Source organism: Helicoverpa zea, chromosome 26, assembly GCF_022581195.2.
Source record: "Helicoverpa zea isolate HzStark_Cry1AcR chromosome 26, ilHelZeax1.1, whole genome shotgun sequence".
NCBI classification, from domain to species: domain Eukaryota; kingdom Metazoa; phylum Arthropoda; class Insecta; order Lepidoptera; family Noctuidae; genus Helicoverpa; species Helicoverpa zea.
This window is the reverse complement of record NC_061477.1, coordinates 4,861,158-4,882,629: the sequence shown is the minus strand read 5'-3', so window position 1 is coordinate 4,882,629 and position 21,472 is coordinate 4,861,158. Positions and strand designations below refer to the sequence as shown.

General features: G+C 36.5%; 1 protein-coding gene across 3 annotated transcripts in view; it reads right to left on the bottom strand.

Annotated features, from left to right (window-relative positions):
* LOC124643061 (E3 ubiquitin-protein ligase CBL) overlaps window positions 1–21,472 on the bottom strand; it is an 85,107-nt gene that overhangs the window by 22,574 nt on the left and 41,061 nt on the right. For all 3 annotated transcript variants that reach the window (XM_047181899.1, XM_047181900.1, XM_047181901.1), the window contains exons 2-3: window positions 1,617–1,763; window positions 568–711 (exon numbers count right to left, since the gene is read on the bottom strand). In XM_047181899.1, the coding sequence (XP_047037855.1) occupies window positions 568–711; window positions 1,617–1,763 (291 nt within the window). The remainder of the gene's footprint in view (window positions 1–567; window positions 712–1,616; window positions 1,764–21,472) is intronic.

Here is a 21,472-nt window from a genome sequence, read left to right as displayed (position 1 = left end):
GCCCTGTACTGATAATACATTTATAATGATAGGTGTCAGTTTAGATAACGGTTTGCCATGAATGGCCTGTATTCGGAAACTAATATTCTTGTTGCTGCTAAATTATGACGGGCAGATAATTCATACGTTAGGAAAGCGAGTGTAAACGTTTGTCAATGGTCTTTATAATTCATTATGTTGTGTTTGAAGTGTATTTAATGGTTTATGTCACAGTTTATGTATTTTCGATTATATTTACTGGACCTTAATGATAACTTATGTAGCTAAGTTGATAACGCAACTTCTTAACCTAATAATGTACCTAATAGGTACATTGGTGCTACCTATGTTATTTCTTTCCAACCAACATTAATTTCGGAGTTTTCAATCTTCTTTAAAGACAACTATCAATATTTATGATATATGTATGACTTTTTTGTAAATATCAAAAAATGCTCAAAGTACTAGAGCAAAATTGCTTGACTTCGATTCAGTGTAGAATAATCTTTACAATAATGTTTCCCCTTTAGATAAAAATGCTGTAAACTAGAGTAACCTGCCCCTTCAAGACCTGAGAACTTGACTCACCTAAACACATAACTGCCAGCTTTATGTATATACTTCTGGAGCCTCGCCTTGACCTCGTCGTACGTGAGGAACGCCACGTAGCCTGGGTGCGTCACCGCCAGGAGTTGCCAGTTGCGGAGCAGTGTACTCCACGGTTGGAATAACCTGGAAGTGTTGGAATCAAGAGTTATTTGGACAAATAATGGAGGGGTAAAACGTCACAGATAGTTGCACGGACCCAAAAAAATGGTTCTATGTAGAAGAACTGATAAGAAACTCCGTAGACTTTGCAATATTCGTGCACATGAGGTTCATGTAAATGTATATTTTGATAGAAAAAATAATACTGGAAAGTCGATGGTGCCTAAATTCATTGCCAACTAGAAGTTCAATACACTATTTCAAACTGGCAGCGTTTGTGAATTTGTTAAGCTTAATTTGTCTGCTTCTAAACAAACCATGAAGTGTGTCTTCAATAACTGAATTATTACTCAAAGCTGAAGCTCGATGAAGCTTCATTTATATAATCTAATAGAGATATACTCCGCAATATTGGTGAACCATGAACATCTCAGTTTATTAATTATTCCTTGTCAGAGGTTATCCAAGAGCAGGCTACGTGACAGTCGATCGATAGACATAGGGTAAAGGGTCCGTGAATGGATGACCATACATTATGTTATAACGAGCCCCTATGTGTTTCTGAAGACATGTTCAATTTGTAGGACCCGGCTTTCATTGGGACATAGGTACTTGGTGTCTGGTCTTACCAAGGGTTGCCTGTGTAACTGAGTTAAGGAGGTCAAACAGGCAGTTTATGCTGCGGAATTGTTCGAAAGAGTTACCGCGGCCCTGGTACATAAAAGGCCTACGACGGAACACGACGGTTTTTAGTCAGTAAGAGTCTGACACTCCCTCACCGCTGCTAACCTACTGCGGGAGGGGTCAATTGATGATTTTTGACGCCGTTTTCTTTTTAAAGACAGGCAGTTTATGTTAAGACGTGCAAGATGTTGCAGTTATTTTGAAAGCTTTTAATTTCATGCGAGTTCTTGAAGACGATAACTTACCTCGTAAAAACATCAAACTCGAAATTGGATATGAAGTCGTTACACGTGAGGTCTATGGTGGTCTTGAGCGCCATCGTCTCGAGCCCTGATGATATGGGATGCACGTTGTTCAACTCTTCGCGGAATATCTTCCATGGCACCAGTGTACTGTGGATAGAAATAAATGAAAGTTAGACCTTCCAATAAACAAGTTCGCAAAGTCGCGAACATTTTGGAAATGTTCACACGCAATTTGTTACTGCTTTCTACAGCGAATAGACCAGATGATGATGGTACATTAATTTAAGTTTGTCAACGTGCCACAATCTCGCCATAATATCTTTATTTTGGAAGCCAGATAAATCCTCGAGACTATTTTCTATGTGTAAGTAGTCCTGATGAAATTTAGCTACTACTGATTATTGAAATCGCGTCAAATTACATCGGATCCGCAGTCGAACGCCAACTTCTACTATTGTATTAAGTAAAACTTCATCGAAACCCAACAGCACTAGCAATACCCGATCTAAAAAAAATATGTTCGACAACTTTTAGATCAACGTCAGTCTTAGGTGCATTTCTGAGGTAAGCAAGAGATGTGCACGGCTGCTATAGAATATATGAAGCTGTCAAAAGGCTTAGAAATGTCCCCATAGTCACAATAATATTTACTGAACTGACACTTGGTAGTGCATCCATTCAAAGTGACAATATCGAAGTCAAACATGCGAAGTCAGAACAAGTGGCAATCGATAAGTCGATACGTGACCACGCTCGTCTGGCGATATTATTGTATAAAAGTTAAGTGCAGAAGGATTACTTTTTACAGCAGCCTGATAAAAATCGCAGATCGAAAAGTAAAGAAAGCATCGGTAGAAATATTGAATTTATTATACTGAATCTTCGATAGCCTAAATAAATTACTGAAACCTTATTTTAGCTATGGGCTGCGGGATTGTTCGAAAGAGTTACAGCGGCAGGACCGCGGCGCACAAGGGGATCCAGAAGGAACATGTTAGAACAGAAGGTACATAGAGTAGGAGACCTCACGCCGCACCTATTTTATCCCGAAAAGCAAATTCGGTAATCGTATATTGTGGCACTATAAGATTGTACGGATATCACCACCTATCTCATTTCTACAGCAGTTAATGAACCTTCTGGAGTCATCTACGTAACGGTTTCCATACAAAATGTTAATGGGAGTGGGACGGTGCGTGTTTTCCAATTAGCTGAATTAATTTCCTATATTCAATTGAGGGGGCCGGTTGGCATTGACAGTGGGCAGACGTAACGATTATTTGGCCATCCCCCTGTATATTCGAGGGGGATATTATGTACCTACATAGCTGAGATGAAATGGTATTGAATAGCCCCGTTCTATGAGTCGAGTCGTGTTGTTTAAATAGTAGGAGGACAATATTGTATGTGAAGAATACTTCTGACAATTATTGTGTCTTGATTCCGAATGGAATGGCTTTAGATATATTGTTAAGTGAAGGGGCCGTTATATAAAACATTTAACCCAAAAAGAACTCTGAAGAAGAAAAATGCCTGAGCATATTAAAGTAAGTAGACCAGCATTATGTATACATAAAAGCTTACTTATTTACGTAAAGCGCAAAGCCAGCGTAGTACATTACACTAGCGTGCATATTTCACGGCAGCGTCAACTTTTGCTCAGTTTGCATATTCAATGACAAAACGGACTAGCGAGCGTAGTTGCTGTTCCCTTGAATATGCATCGAGGTGTATTGATTTAGAACTGATGTTTTAGGCTGACGGCTCTATGTGTATTTAAGAATGAAGTCGGTATGTAAGTTTTCTTTTTATATATTTTTTTATATCTGTTGGATACCTGGTACTTTTATGGCAATTTTATTTCTTGCTCTCTTTTGCTAATACAAAAACGTAGGCTGAAACAATATACAAATATACATAAATCAGCTGTATTAAGTACAAAAACCAACATATATTTTCCTCGTAATTAAACATAATAGCCGAGCGCAGTTTTCCTGCAATAAATGCAGGTAATATGATCATAACATTGTTTTTCAAGCCTATTTATAAAACAATGTTTGTAACAAATCCTATTATTATAACCGCGAAAGTTTATAAGCACGTATGTTTTTTACTATTTCACACAAAAATCGCTGAATGGATTTTGATAAGACTTAGCAGCACTAGTTTTAGTATCCATGTGAGGTAATTAGTTCCGTTAGGCTGATATAATTCATGAAAATACACCTGCTATACTTTTAAGGGTACCGCTACAAAATACTTGAAGATCAAGAGGCGTACCTATTCTGTCAGTTACCAAAAAAATATTTTATGCGAAAACTAATATAAATAATCCAGCAAAAAATTTGTATTACCGTCAACATCACTGAAGACGCAAATGTGCCAATCGCAAACATTTCACTGATCCCAGGCAGGATAATCCCGAACATATTCAACTCACATACGATATTCCGACATGTGATAAATTCCTACGCATAGGACTACCTCAATATTTTCTTTAGAGGCAATGGCGCACTTGATATACTTCCTTTTCAACTTACAACCTTACTTCATAGGCTGTAAGGTACAATATTCTTTGACAGGGAATTTTCTGAAGTATACTTATCATGCTTTACTCAATTTCTCATTAATAACCGTCAATTTGTATGAAGATACTTTACGGATGCATGGAAAAGGTTAATGGAAAGCGGTTCGTTCAATATCGTCATATATCTTCGTCATTTCATAAGCATATGCAGTTTTCACGACGCATCAATTAACACGAACGGCCCCTGAGATAGGAGCAATTAATTTGAATCAGTTACCTACTTACATATAAAATATTTAAGCATTCAATAATAAACTTGTCCTTCTTCCTTATCATAAAATTGTGTCATAAAAAGAACTGGTTTTAGTGCTAGGTTTAAACAGTTTCTTCAAGATTATGGTCTAAACCTAGCACTAAAGACGGTAGGTACACTTTTAGCACCACGTTTAAGTTTATTGCTTGGATAGTTTTTGGATCAGCCCACATCAATATCATAGATGTTGATTCCGGAAAATGCACAGTTCCCGAAAGATAGACCCCCGGGGCGAAACATCACATAAACATACGCTGAATAGACGCATACGCATACACATAAATATTTCGGACGTGGCTTCGACGCATTGAACGAGGGGACTCTCCCACTCCCATTTGCATTCCTATACATTGCCTGAATCAAATGTGAATGCACTTGAAATTTTTGCAACACGTGTAAACTCCCTTACTTTCAATTCGGTTTGGATATTTTCAATTTGGTTTGAGAGTTTTCGCGATTTAGAGGACTCTGTTATTGGAATAGCTGTGACCTGAGACACGAATTCATAAGGTACTTACTATTACCTATTTACTGTGCTAAATATAACGCTATATACTGAACTGCACAGTAAGTAAACTACCGGAATCGAACGTGCCGAAGGGACGATTTTTTGTATCCTATTCATAATTTTGCGAAAGTTTGTGCACGACAAATCGTCCAAATCTGGAAGAATCCCAGAAATGAGACATTTTCAGATGAGGTCATCAGATTCGACGCGGTTAAGAGCTGTGTATGACCGGTTTAAAGGAAATAGAAACTATTTCCGGGTGTTCGGTCCGGATAAGTGCGCGGGTCTCCTTGATTTCGATTCGTTTAGCCCATTCGGTGCGTCCGTCTCCTTTAGATGTTCATAGATATATGTTCATCATCGATCTATTTTGCAAACGGAATAAAGCGTGGTTTGGAATATAATTTATGTGTCTGAATAAAGAACTGGTACAGAAACTGTAAATATTTAATTTCCAACTGAAGTTTGCAGTTGCTACATATATACTTAAATTGTTAGACCGTACTCAGTATTTCCTTTCTGTACGTGATTTTGTGAGACTGGTAACATTTTTAAGGCACACAAAATGAAGTAACTAATATTCGGGTGCGAATTTCTACTATGAATGTGTCATGTAAGTTTTAGCACACCTATTGTTCTGAACTTAGGCACTCCGAATGAATTGTTTCTATCGCCAAATATTGATTCAATCAAAAGGTACATTTCCAGCGTTGGCTTAACAATGGAACCACAGAGCAATGTTAGTTGGGATAAAGTTATTGTTTCGTTCACAAACTTTATGCGGTTTCCAGAACATACCTGGTAGACAGTACGGTATTATTTCAATACAATAATATTATCGTCTGATAGCTATCGATTGCTGGAACTTTTGTGATCCTTTGATGCAAAGACGTTAGGTACAATTTAAGTGCACAAGAACTTTCGCAAATACTCGCACTTATTAGACTGGTAAATAGGGATACCATTGAATGAATTCTGATACTAATGGTGTAACTTTGGGACCAATTCTCGTCTCGCTGAGAATTTACGAAAAAGGCTAGTCAGGCTATATACAAACAAAATATAGGTGGTTACCACGCCAAACGAATAGAAATACCATACATTAGGAACACGCTTATCAGTTTGCATGTATAATATCGCATTGTGAGGCTACGTTATATTAATCCGACGCCTATTGTTGCACAAGCTGCTCGCTCTGACTTTATACGGTAGGAGACACGGATTAGATGTTAAATGGAGTGCAGTGGTATATGAAGGTTGTGTGATTTCAATGTAGAGTGGCCAACTATGTCGCACACAAATATTTTCAGAAATAGTCAAGAAGTTCACAAAATATGAGTTTCCCGTTATTGAAATGAGATTGCAGTAGCAGTAATGAGAATGAGGATTTTCTGTTTTGAATTTTGACCATGATTATTGTGATTGCATAAAGCGAAGTCCATTTTCAGTAAAACTAGACTACAAAACCGATGCTGAGTGAAGACTCTCCTCTTGCTCACATAACAATGACCATAAAAAGGAGCAGTAAGATATGATTCGGTATAGCATTATGGACTCTTTTCCATCCATGTATGAAACACAAGACATGTAAGTCCCGGTCAATTTTACAAAACAAGCTAACACATCTATACTAATATTATAAAGCTGAAGAGTTTGTTTGTTTGAACGCGCTAATCTCAGGAACTACTGGTCCGATTTGAAAATTTCTTTCAGTGTTAGATAGCCCATTTATCGAGGAAGGCTATAGGGTACTTTTTATCCCGGTACGGTAAGTAGTTCCCACGGGATGCTGGTGAAACCGCTGGCAGAAGCTAGTTTTTTTATAGACGTAACACTCCATTTACTACCCACTCTGTGTTAACTCAGAGTATGGTATGAATTCCTAATGGCGTGCACCTTATAGAGAAACAACGTGACATAGATTCGTATTGCAAGCCTGTGACTCATGTAGTGTGAAATGTTCCAAGCTAATTAATATTTGTTAATAGTTTTATTCACGGCTCGAACATTCTAGATTATTTTCTAAATAGTTACAGCAAAAATAAAATAATAAGAAGCCAGTAAGTCTGACATCTGTCTTACCCAAGGGGTATTGGGTTGCCCACGTAACTGGGTTGAGGAGGTCAGATAGGCAGTCGCTCCTTGTAAAACTCTGGTACTCGGCCGAATCCGGTTAGACTGGAAGCCAACCCCAAGATAGTTGGGAAAAGGTTCGGGAGATGATGATGAGTTATAGCTAACATGTTAGACGATGGAAATTGATATGTTTCCTTTTGCAAATCCACTTAACAGTGGCTTTGTTTTCAAGACAAATTACTTCGCGTGGAATATAAATGAGGTGCTAACATCATAATCAACAACATTATGCTTACATTGATTACCATTGATTGAGGACGTAGTGTTAAAAACACTGTAATCAAATTCGGTCCATCCGTTTAGTTGTTATGATATAGACCGACACATACATAAAACTTTAGTAATTGTTTTTGGGACTTTATTACAGTTCTCGTCAAATAATGTCGCTCCTTAGTTAGCTACTATTCACGAAATGTACGAACGGAACACTTAATAACAAACAACGAACTTCAGAAAAGCAAAATCATTTGATGAAAAGGCCACACTATACCTCGATGATTCGATTGAAGGTCACCAGGTACAAGAACATGTTCCCTAAACAAAACAATACAGATAAAACAAAAGAAAGTGAACACCAAAAAAATTCATTGATACATCACACTATCAGAAAGGAAGTGGATTATCAAAAGCAATATCTATAGGAAGATCCCAATAACTTTTACAAGCGGAGATAAAACAGCTGATGTGTTGCTCGTAACAGAGATTACATAGATAATATATCAGTATAGATAGGTGAAGATGAATGGCTGTATTAAGTGTTTATCGCGGCACAGATAAGGTAGAAGGTCGACTTATTAGTACATTAGGTTATTGAAATAGCACTGCGCGTACTTATGACAAAGGAAGTGCAATATGCTTTAGTTTATAATTTAGTTTTGTATATCGATAGCATAGTTGAGTTAATTGTTAAGTTAGGTCATTGCATAGATATGATTATGATCTTCAAGATTTACAATACTACATTTAGGAATCACAAATCTTAGTGTATACCTATACACTATTAGTATATTAGTTTTGGCGTGAAAGCCAGACGTTACTTTCACAATTATAATAGTCAGGTTTAAAGATTATACTTCTGGACTTATAACACCAACTGACCGAGATTAGGCTAATCCATAGAGTTTACAAGGCGATAAAGTGTGAAGGTGAATGAACGTTAGGCTGAGAGCTTAATGGCGACCAGCACCGAAGCGTAGCGTGTCGCAAAATGCGTAACGACCACTAATCGTCTTCGCCACTCGGGAAAACGATAAGAAATGTGAAGGTATTTTTTTGTACTTGGAAAAGTATGATTTTGATTCACAGTTATTCCTGTTTCGGGGTATTATAGGCCAATGCTTCGTTGATTTTACGCTCATGCTTCGTTGAAGTGTTATTGCTACACGGTATAGAATTGGTCATGTGTACAGTTTCTTAGTAATTGTCTAGAAGAGGCAGATCATACAAGGAAATGTTTTGTGCTTTATGATTGCTTTACGATCTTTCTAACACTAACAATAAATAACTATGAGGAAATAGCAAGTCTACTGGACAATGAACAATGCAGAGATGAGAATTTTCTTGATTTAAGAATTATTGTTGTTGAAACCTGTATATGAACTTTATAATACTGACTAAAATGTTCACACGATATTTCCTGTCTTTTTGGAATCGTACGACTAATCTTTTATCTTTTACACTTGTAAAGGTACTTGTACTTATTACAATACGTGCAGGTGTAAAGATGAATGTCCTCAGAATTACCTGCATACCTTTTCGTCGCACTTGGTCACGCACGAATTGGCCCAGCGACCGATGTGTCATACTACGTCAAATCGTGCAAATAATTCGATTAGTTCCGTCGTATCGTGTGAATATCCCAATCAAATTGGTTAAACTCGTTTTTCATTTATTTTATTCAAATTGAAGGTATATCTTATAGTCTATATTTTATCAGGTTATAGGAAGTAGTTTCGTCAGGGGGCGAGTGTAACCGCAAGAATCGACTATATAGAATGGTAATATTTTAGCATTTCGCCTTTGTACAAGTAAATACACGAAATACATAACTCCATAAATACTCAAACTCAAAGGACAGTTGTCGAACACTTGACAATGACGATACATCGCCACTACAGGAATGCGGAGTGTTTCCCAAACAATGTTCAGCGCACATACAAATATCTGCAATACACAAATATGTTGGTGTCGCGTTTGTTTTCCATGTTTTCTAGGTATTGCAGAACTGCAGAAATACTTGGTATTTTATTACTGTCAGTGGATGGAAGGGTTGGTTTGTTTTAGTTTGAAAAACAAATCCTGAAACGGGAATATTTAACAACTCTTCTTTTGCAGTCCATTCTGAAATCAATGAACTTTTTTATTTAGTACCTAGGTAGGTAGGAAATTAGGCACTTACTTAGTTTATAATTTAGAGTTTTAGCTACAAATTAGCTATACCGTGTAAAACATTTGTGACACGTCCATTTACTTATGTAACATTTTCACTACGTACATAGTTAAACATTTTCTCGAGATCGTGATATACGTGATGCCCTCAAAACATTCATAACAACCCTGATACCGTGACCAACAAAGTTTGAAGGGCTGGCAAGAGGATGTTTTGACAGTGTGACCCCTCAAGTTTTCACCAGCCTTGGCAGGGCGCCAACTCGTACCGAAAATACCACGTTATGCAAAACTTGAAGGAGTTATCTTACGTAAGTGAGCTAACTTTAAAATGACCCGACAAGATTGCGACAAATGATAAACTTTTTATTTTTTTTTAGTTATTGAATGATCTCCGTGTACGTACTAAACACTGGTAAAGTAATATAACAGTACTAAAATCTTTCAACTCTCAGAAAAGATACAGATTCATGATCAAAAACTGTTTATCTTCCATTAGGACCAATTTTATTCGTGATTACCCGGAAAATTTGCTATCCCGAGGGACGGTTAGATGTCAAAAAAATAAGTAAGATATCCGTGCCATTTCTTTTAAAAAGATAAACGCAAAATCTGCCAGCTGGTATAAAATATCATCACACAAAAATGCCAGCAAATGATGAAAAAATATTTCAGCTATTGTCTTAGGGGATGCTTTCAATATTTTTACACCAATATTCCCGGGTGTTCTGACCCAGATTCAACAGTATGAAAGAAACTGTAAGCATTGACGAGAAAATATAAAAAAATATTACAGCAAACACGAGGAAAACTACAGGAAAATTGGAATCTACAAAGCCATAGCGTCACTCAATAACTTTTTATTTATTGATGTCTAAGGACAGGACCGCAAATGGAATTCGCCAGAATATTCTCGATTCCATTGCAGATAAACAAAGCATTCTTAGTTTGACATTCGAATAACGAGAACCAGTTCAATATAGACAATTGAAACTCAATACGTCGATTTTCTCATCATTGCACTGAAAAGTGATTTTTTTACATTCTCAAGAAGTTCTTTATAGTAATTGGAGAATTGAGGAACTTATCTGATCAAGACGTTTTTCATCAGTGTTACGATGCTTGACATTTAAAAACACATTTTGACAACCACATTACGTTTTTAGTTGCATGTCAAAAAACCCTGTAAAACTGCTTTAAGATAACCAACGTCACAAACCACATAATCCTATGCGAAACAGAAAGCGGTGCAACCAAAACAGCTCAAAGTTTCAATTCCAGAAATCTTAGTTCATATCCAACACATATAATTGAAATGCAGATTAATCAGGCCACGTCGAGACTGGTAGGTATTAAACTACGAGAGCTGAAGTTACGCAAGTCTGATAATGTATTCAGCATTAGCATACTACATGAAGTGCAGTGAAGGATTGCATAGCACGCTCTTCAGTGTGCCATATTCTAGATGTAGGACAGGCTTGTATTTGGAGCAAGAGGATGTTATGAGATAACCTTTAGCTTTGCGACGAAAGGCAATTTTCTCATGGATGGAATTTTGTCGTGTTAGGAAATGAAAAGAGGAGCTCAATTTTTTGTTGTTCTGAATTGAAAATGTTATGGTATCCAAAGGCTACTGCTTAACATACAATACGAGGCGATAAGAAGTGTAGTCGACAAGTTAAGAATTACTTATTTACACATCCATATGAAAGACGAAAACGGGCACAAGTGACACCAAAATTTTCAATATCCTATCTCTAGCTAATACGTCAAGATTCAATTTCCTTTCAAGTCTGAACTAACCAAAAGATACACAGACAAAACTTAATAACGTGTCCAGAACTTTCACATCGAAGGTTTAAAGTGTAAATCCAACACCAGAATACGTAGTCTGACCCACTTTCCGAACTATCGACGGACTACTCTCCCAGCCTTTTGAATTTCTAGAATGAATTTTTAGACGTTCCGTTCGTCCGGGATTTCCTTGGGCGCGAATAAGACTGGAAAAGTTTTTAAGCCGGGATTGGGTTGGTCTACCTTTGAATTTAGATTGCTAAGAGGATTTACTAAAGTTGCATTGTCGTATAAAGGATTTTAATCAGAAGTTTAACGAGACAAAATTCCATGAATATCCGAACACTTTCTCTCAAACAAAACATACAAAAGTTAAATAAAACAAACGGTACAAACAAAAATTACATATTCATTAAAACACGAATTGGTATATTCTCCGAATTATTCGAACAACTCATTGAAAATAAGAGGAAACAATTTGTTTAAATACATGCAAAAGCGAAAGTAGGACGCTCTTGATCATTGGATTAATATCAATTGGATTTTGATAATCATTAGAAATATGTACATTCAAATATAACTTTTGATTTTTGCTGTTTTCAGAAACGGTATCTGCTCTATTTGAATAAAGCACATTATTTGCATTTTCAATGTCAACTTGAAAACCTTGTTAGTACAACAAGAAAAATCTCAGCTATAAACAATAAGAATAAACAAAACGCAAATTGGCTGGTTAATTAATTGTAGTGTCGGCTTGATGGCAAGAGAAGTGGGTCAACGAGACTAATCCGAGGCGAGGTGTCGCTTAGTTAGCAGCCACCCGACACGAACAAGTGTTGGGGGGTAACGATAAGAAAGTGCAATAGTTTAGAGTCAACAAGCTCGATGAATGGTTGAGTAGTAAAGAAAGGCAAGAAGGAAGAGCGAACTCTGAAAACGATTAAGTTGTAAAGTAACTTTCTGTAAGTGCAGTTATAGTTAAGATTCGTCAAAAATGTCTTTGATTGAAAGGAAGACATCGGTAAACGACGAAAGCAACGAAGTAATTACAGAAACAATCAGAGGCCATTCTACATCTCTTAATTCAAAAATGGAACCAACGCTGAATTAAGTTCAAACGAAAACTACAACAGCAAAAATGACGAAGTCCGTCTTTCTGTGTAGTCGATAAACAAGACCCAACTACATTTGTCTAGAAAGCATCTTGGAAACACGAAACTGAACAAAAAGGGGGTAGGAAGCAGGATCCATTTCAAAAACGCTATCGTAGTTGAAGACGGTTGGAAGTGGGTCAAAAGGTATAATGTTGTGTACGGGTGTCTTGTGAGCAGACACGAGCAGTCTGAGGGCTGGGACGTGTCGATAAATGTTCATTTCGCTCGTTAGTGCTCGGTAACGTTATTGACTTAAATTAAGGTATGTTGTGGTGAATATGGTGTCTCTAAGAAATATAGCCTTGTCTGTTAAGTTTTCTTTAATGTTAATGCAATGAAGGATTTGAGAAAAAGCTATTAAAAGTTGATTAAAACCAGTAAGTGCTAAGTTAGCAAAAACTTTCCCACCTTCCGGCAAATTCAAAAACTTCGCAGCAAAGGCGGCCGAGTACATGGATCGTAATTTTCCATTAATTTCGCGAACATCCTTTGTTTTATACAATTTGCACATGATTTTCATACGAAATGATGTGCGCTACGCGGATGATAAATAGAATTTATTAAGTAAATTGCATCTCCACACGTTTGCCTTGGTGTTTTGCATGATTTTCCACATGAATAAAACAAGATTATTACAAGACATAAATGACAAAGACAATTGTCGTGTGTTCACGTTTCACAATACATCACGCGGAGGTATTGTAAGTTATGGATTGCGTGCCTTTGTGAAGGTATCAAACATGTATGGATAGATAATAGAGAAAGAAAGAATTGCATTTTTAAGAGGAAATGGTAAATGAATTATTAATTTCAATAACAGTTCTACATGGCAGAAAGAGGATAATGTACGCCGTGACACAAATAACTAGTTAAAAGGATAACAAAATATAGATGAGGTTAATGATTTTAACAATAAAATTATCACTTTATTCTAATTAGATGACAGGTTTGTACAACATGTAATATGAAAGACATTAGAAAATGGTAACAAAATGCGAGGACCGTATCATACGATTTTATGACTTGAGAAGACAAGTGTTATCAGAATCAATTGGTGAATGGACACTTAATTTAATTGTTTGTCCCAGCAGTCAATATTATTCAAGTAACATTAGTAAGTGATCGTAAATTATTCCTGATCAGCACATAGCTACGTTAATGGTATGAAAACAAAATGCTCATCGACGTTCCTATATATCCTCGTGATTTTACTTGATTACTTCATACATATGTACCATACAATCCAATTCCTTTTAAGTAAATAACTTAATTAAAACTAGGAAACCGTATGAACTTAAAACAACTAAAGTAATTAATTGAACATTTCCTCTTAGAACTTTATCGATATATTTGAAAAGTTCACAACTCTACTCGTAATGGATGAGGTAACTCTAAACGAACTTCTAGTGTTGATATTGCAGTTATTTTCAGGCAGCCATCTTGAACTAAGAACCCAGTGTCAACAGACATCACTTATTTTCCCACTAATGAAACGTATGCCCTAAGCATGTACAGTACAACACTAGAAAATACCGGATGATCGCGGTGAACAGCAACACAACAGTATAGGATTATGAAAATATACTGATAAAAAAACTGCCCTACAAACACATAAATGTACGTAATTATGAAAGGATTACCAAGCTACTGGATGGAGCAGCTACAGCTTGGATCGATACTGTCAGATACAATCTCGGGAGATAGATTGCAAAGAGATTTAACGGATCAGATTTGTATTAGTCCCTTAGGAACTGTCAAGCCATGGCGTGTACAATTTGTAGGTTATCTCGTGAGTGCGAGAATATTGGGTCATATGTTTGAGCAGTTTCTAAAACAGCACGGAATAATACACCAGTAAAACACATTTTTTCCGTATCTTTACTAAAATTAAAGGTCTGAAGAATTGGTCTGTTTGAACGCGCTAATTTCAGGATCTATAGGTCTGTCTTGCATTGCAATGTTGTTACAGTGTAGAAGGCCTATTTGTCGAGGATGGGGTTCTGTAAAGAGCAATATACTCTGTAATTTTTGGATGTCTTTGGTCTTTGCATATCAAAGTTGCACCCAGGATTTTTGCAAGGACTGCTGGCTACCCAGAATAGCAACTTAACGTCGGATCATTCTAATAAGAACAGCTTTATGACTTATTGTTAGCTTGTATCCCATGTTTCTCCTAAGTGCCGCCCACACAATCACAGCACGAGCACATAACCTTCTATTACTAAGCTCTCGTCACTCCATCGATAAAGCAATAAACTGGTATACTAAAAATATCAGTCATAAACTCTACTGGAGCGAACTGGATGTTGTCATGCGTAGCACTCTTGGAAGACAGGAACTAAATAATATCGTCAGGGAAATTAAAATGGAAGTTTGGATTTAAGGAAGCTTTTGAGCAATACATAAATCTTGGAAGTTGACTAAGTATATGTTTGTATTTCGGAAGACAACGCCATATTTAACCAACATGATTTAATTTTGGATCAAGAAACTATATTTCAATGAAGTTCGTGGTTGTAATTTCCGTTATATATTTTCGAGTTTTCATACTATGAAAAAAGTGTTAATAAAAGGGAGGAAGTGTAATTTTGTTTTTACAATTTTAGGGAATACCTAGATCAGTTTTAGAAATACTTAAGAAAACCTTTGAAACACCAACGAAAGGAGTAAATTGACAACAACAAAGATGCGTAGCTTCTCTGCAAGTAAAATTCTACAATTAGTACTTAAAATGCTTGTGCTGTCTAATCAAGTTAAAAAGTCGTGGTGGCCTAGTGGGTAAAGGACCAACCTCTCAAGTATGAGGGCGCGAGTTCGATCCCAGGTCAGGCAAGTACCAATGCAACTTTTCTAAGTTTGTATGTACTTTCTAAGTATATCTTAGACACCATGGACTGTGTTTCGGATGGCACGTTAAACTGTAGGTCCCGGCTGTCATTGAACATCCTTGGCAGTCGTTACGGGTAGTCAGAAGCCAGTAAGTCTGACACCAGTCTAACCAAGGGGTATCGGGTTGCCCGGGTAACTGGGTTGAGGAGGTCAGATAGGCAGTCGCTTCTCATAAAGCACTGGTACTCAGCTGAATCCGGTTAGACTGGAAGCCGACCCCAACATGATTGGGAAAAGGCTCGGAGGATGCTGTCTAATCAAGTGAAAATATATTAAAATTTATCGTTTTACCTTTCTTAGCTTAGGGCGTGGATGAATAAGTAGGGCCACTCCTAGATTTTATGGACTGTTTTACGTAATTAATCGTTTGATTATGGTAATTACAGGTATCGAGTTGCCGTCTCAAAGGAAAGGAGTGCTTGCAGATTGTTTTGAATTGGCGAACCGAAAAATAAGTAAAGAATTTAGATGTCGTGTCCAATAAAAAAATCTATTATTTGGCGGAAGAATTCACTAACTGTAAGGTGGTGAAGGTAAGAGTGGTACAGGCTTAGAAAGAAGCTGTCGATCGTCGCTTCCTTCCAGTCTTTACAAAAAGAACTGACGAAAGGCGTATCCAGCGTGTTCCTATGTTGTATTTTTGTCCTCAAAAGGAAGGCATTTAATAAAGCTAATCAACTGCCTTTATTTCGCTTGCCAGTTTCACAGCACTGCCTAAACTGAACTGTATTTAATATCAGTCTACATTAAAATGTTAATGTTGCTTACATGCCCCGTTTGGCTTGGCGCCATTCACGTGAAAGCCGATATCAACAAGTAGGTACTTAGGCAATGCAGTTTCATATCTATGCACGTTGGATAAAACACAAAAATGCTTGAAAGTCGATCTGGTGCACTTTGTTGCGCTACATTTTTAAAAGCATTTTTGCAATAAAACCTTGTCCGGATTTCTGGGTCCTATATGGCTTTAGAAGTGCGCCTTAGAATACGAAATGATTTTAAAAGGAGTTTTAGGTCCTGCGCTTGAGTATGAAGTGTGATATTCCATTTTAAAGGCTAGGTTTAACCTGTCATAGTTTCTCTTTACTTTAGTTTTTAGGCTACATAAATTGATACGTTGGTTTCTAGAAAACGTCTTTGTTAGTTTTTCGGAACATATGATGTATGAAATTCCTCATCATGCTCAACCTACTTTGAATAATAGTTACTGCGAATTTTAAGCAAATCTGAATATACCTACATATTTAGACTCGTTCAAGTTTACAATTACGTGGAAAAAATTAGGCGCTTATATGGAAATGAAGCCTACTTGATCTTCAAACTATTTATAAGATGAAAAGTAAAGTTTCTGCGAAATTATGAAGACTACCCCCATATTGAGTGGCAGTAGGTGGTATAGCGTAGGAGTGTCTGAAGCTTATCTTCCATGAAAGTAAACAATTAGCTACCTATACTTTAGCAATTATAATTAGAAAAAATACTTGAGGTAAAAGACTTTAGCTCCGAGAAGCTTCTTCTTCAGAAGGTCCTTTTAACATGATTTTGCAAATGTTTTTGACCCTGAAAATGATCCTTCTAGATCCTAGAAAGAGTCTGGTAACATATGGACATTTGTAGAAACAGGATCATCAATCCTTCCAGTATTCAGCTTTCCAACTAGCGTGAAACTGTCATAATATTCCATAAAGGTTTCATTTAGCATAATCGCAGCCGGACTTTAGGGGACTCCGGCCGAATTAACTAAACGATCCATTCAGAGCATCTGTATGAAAATGTATGTATGTGACAATGAAGGCATACGTTGTTCAAGGGGTGTTGTATAATTCTGAAACTATGCCTATTTACTTAGAGAATCCTTTGAAGGTTTCGCTGAGATTGTTTGAAAAGTTGAGACGGCTGCTTTTGGAATTTCAATACTCTGGATTAAAACGTCTGGAAGGTTCTGCTGGATGTAATTCTATTTTGAGAATCAGGTCGCCTATTACACATAGGCTTTTGCTTTGAAGAATTTTTTTGCCTAAAACCTGTTAGTTTTCAAGACTCTTAAAAAAGGGATGTAGGTACATACTTAAATATTGCAAAATCCTTTGCACACAAATGACAATGAAATGACGAAGCAAAAACAAACAGTATGCATTTAACATGCCCAGTTCATTTTATACAGGCGATCGGTCAAAGCCTCTTGCAATGAATAAATTAAGAGGTGAACTACACGGCAATATATTTATTATTAACGCTTGTACAGGATACAATAACATTGAACGTCATAAGTAAATATAAACGTACATATAAACAAAAAGAACAGAAGCATTTCTGGTTGTCATAACCCCATTGATTTCTTTATAAGACCCATGTAAGGTTGGGCAATCACAGACATGAAAAACCTTAGCATCTACCAACAGTTTCAATAGTGTCCATGGAAACTACTCTGAGCACCAGCCTAAAAATTAGCCTATAGCCATCCACGATAAGTGGGCTATCTAACAATGAAATATTTTTTCGCATCGGACCAACACTTCTTGAGGTTTGAGCATTGAAACAACCGGTACATGATATGTTTAATGTACCAGTAGATATGAATGCACAATGAGTTCAAATAACAAGACATTGCCAACAATCAACATACAGGAAGTTTAGCTAAATAAACTCGCGACAGTACATACAGGTTTCATCCCACCTATGTATGAGAAAATCTTGATTATTATCGATACTCACGACACGTATAAATTTTTCGGATAGCGTCACATCACTCGTAATATAATAGTAAAACCTCCCACACAGATTTGGTTTAGACATAGTGTAGAAAATTACAGATTGCCTACTTTATAATAATTATGCAAATTATGATAATGTCAAGAAGTGAGAACTTATAAGGAAATTAACATTTAATTTTAAAAATATTTGTTATATCATTAGATGAAAGTTTCTTTATTTAATGATCTCAACGAAATGTTACAAATTCTTTAAGGTCATGTGTTGTGAAAAGTATGTTTTCATGGATATTAACAAAAACATTGACAATATGTTTTAATGGTTTCCGATCGTTGCGACTCCGTGAAGACATTTTCTCGGAGCTGTCTTACTGCCTTTTCTATTCATTGGTCTTACGAGGTATACAATATAAGGTGAACCAGTGACGATAACAAAACAAAAGGTGGGAAAAACATTAACGTACGAGTTAACGCGACCTGAATTTTAACTGATTGTCGCAATAGCAATTAACTGGCACGTTAATCCGTCAAATGGTTACGGAAGCACGTAGTTCCAATACTAGCTATTTTAACTGAGCTGACGAAAATTTAACAAATGCCTGAAAATTGTGTTTTTTAACAAAGGAAAAATCTTTTTGTCATAGGAATTATCACAAAATATTACGTTATAATAATACTGTGATATTGTACAAATTATACCTGAAACACAACAAAGGGTTGGCGAAACAAGAACTCACCGGGGACTCGAACAATATCGGCTAGGCAGAATGTGAAATTCATGAATTACCTGAAACAAAAACGTAATCATGAAACATTTGTATAGAGCGGGGAAATGAGGAAAGTTACATACATTTTGGTACACAAGAGGGATTTTCCGTAACAGTAGGACTTACCATTTATTGTGCAAACCCCGAAATCGTATGGAAATATAATCACAGTATCTGCGTCATTCGTACTCATATTTGATTTGCTAAAGAATAATATTCGTAAAGGTGCAGCGGAGGTGCATATTTTACTTACACTTAACTGTTTCTTACAACTATGGGGCTCCCATAAAAATGGTGATTACATGGATGATGTACTGCGGAGGGATAATAAAAGGTAAATCCGCAAGCGAACACAAATGTGAATGGATAGATAAGATGAGCAAAAAGGGCTCTGAATTTGATATGAGGGACCGAATAATTTCATAGCTTCAGGTAAAAATCGAGAAGATAAACATATTACGCCGACCGCAAATAATATACGGCTAGATAAGGATGAAGCTTATGTATCATTGTAACGACCTGCGTCTGGTCTCTGTTAGGTCATGTAGGATTGCCATCCCATCGGACTATGAGAGTGAGGAAATAGAGAGTGCACATTGTGACTACTTCACTTCTACATTATATATCCTGTACATTAATATTCTTCGAGAACAGCTGCCGTAACCAACAATTGGTCCTTGTTGGTACGACAACAATATTAAAGGCACCTATGGGTCTATAGAGCTACATGAAGAGAGGTGTGGATTATGGAGACAAACAAACCAGCTTGTCCTATATGTGAATAGATTAGTACAATTGCAGATGTTATCTGGTTACTGTGGTGCTTGCAGCTGACTCAAAGTGTGCATTGTATTAGAAGATAGATATTAGTAATCTCATGTGTGTCAGTTTATACAGGGCTGATATCTTAGTGCAATGTCGCTAAAGCATTATGGAGGTAGATTTAGCACGCTTTTCTTAGAGGCAAACACAGTTTTACGGTCTGATCATGTTCAGTCTACTGTACTAAAAATCTAGATTTCCTTATGTTCAGGTTAAAGAAGTTTATATAGACTGCGGTTTTTTCGGCACAATACAAATATCGTCACTACTCAATTAATATTTCATCGGATGCTCTAAAGCTTTCTGCTTTGACATACTTTTACAATTTATTAGTAGTTTGACAACACAGTTAAATTCACCAATTCCTTTTCGAATAACAGATGCAATAAATAACAGGTCTCTAAATATCATCCTGGTATTTGCATTAGAACCACACCTAAGTTTTACTAGGTAGAATGCATAAATAAAATTGATGGCCGCTATAATTCTCAACCTCTTGTTATAAATTGGAACGTCTGTATTCCAATTTGTTACTGTGAAATTGCTTAACTGATTTTCGTGCACCTTTCTACAAGTATCTGTATGTTCTAGCTTCTTCGTCCCTTTGTCAAAACAATGTTTCTTTACAATATCGGAATTGTGAAAAGACGGCCATATAAAATAAGAGAGTGACTTGCTGATTGCCAATAATGAATTATTATTTTTTTTTTGTACACAATAATTGCAGTTATCCAAGTTAATGATATAAACTCAAGAAGTTTACCGAAGATGCAATCAGAATGCTAACTAACGTTATCTATAACTTATGATTGAGAAAAATCTAAGCATCTCAGAACTAACCTTGCCATGGTCGATTAAGAGCATCAAAACGCCTAACGACTAAGAAACAAAATGTCATGCATATTTGTTATGAACATGCAATATTCAGATATTCAACTACCGTTCATATTAGATTTCCCACAGCAAACACGAGACATGTGAAACTGGTTGTTTTCGCATTTTTTATGTAAACGCATAATATTGTATAACTAATGAAGACCATTGGTGATTTTATTAGGGTTCCATCCGTAGTAGGATTCCATCAGGAATATTAGTACTTTACCTACCTCACACGTTGGTGAGAATCCTTGAATAAAAAGGATTGTTTTTATATAGCCTTTTTATCGTCCCACTGCTGGGCACAGACCTCCTCTCACACGGAGAAGGATTGAGCATTAATCACTAATGTTGATCAAATTGAGCATTAATCACAAACAAAAAAATATTTCAGTATTTTTATATTTATTTTCTTTTAAACTTGTAACAAATATGTATGCACGGAACCCTACTTCTCTAATTACAGCACGCATAAGGCAAGTTTTTGTGCCATTTAGCCTGCAATGGTTGCAGCTAGTCAATAAAGGGAATCTCACCATAACTTCTGCGTTAATGAATCTTGTTTTATCATGTGGGAACATTCTAGATCTATCATTATCATGCATGATAGATCTCCTCTATCAAATTAAGAGTTACTTCAGCAATATTAATACTAATTACGACCATAGTAGGGCCACCTTTGGTTTTGCACACCTACTTGTAAGATGACTGATTTATACAACTTTTATCCTTGTATTAGCATTCTTCTTCTTATCGTATTTATGCTGAATCCATACAATTTGAAGACCGAAACGAGTTTACAAAATCCATTCTAAAATACAACCTTCACCAAAAAATAATATCTACTTCAATTTCTAATAAAAAAATTCCAATATCGGAGCCACACCTAAGCAAAACTGCATAAAATCGCGAACAAACACCAATAAAGATGACTGCAGCGACGGTATCAATGAGATCATACCCCAGTGACC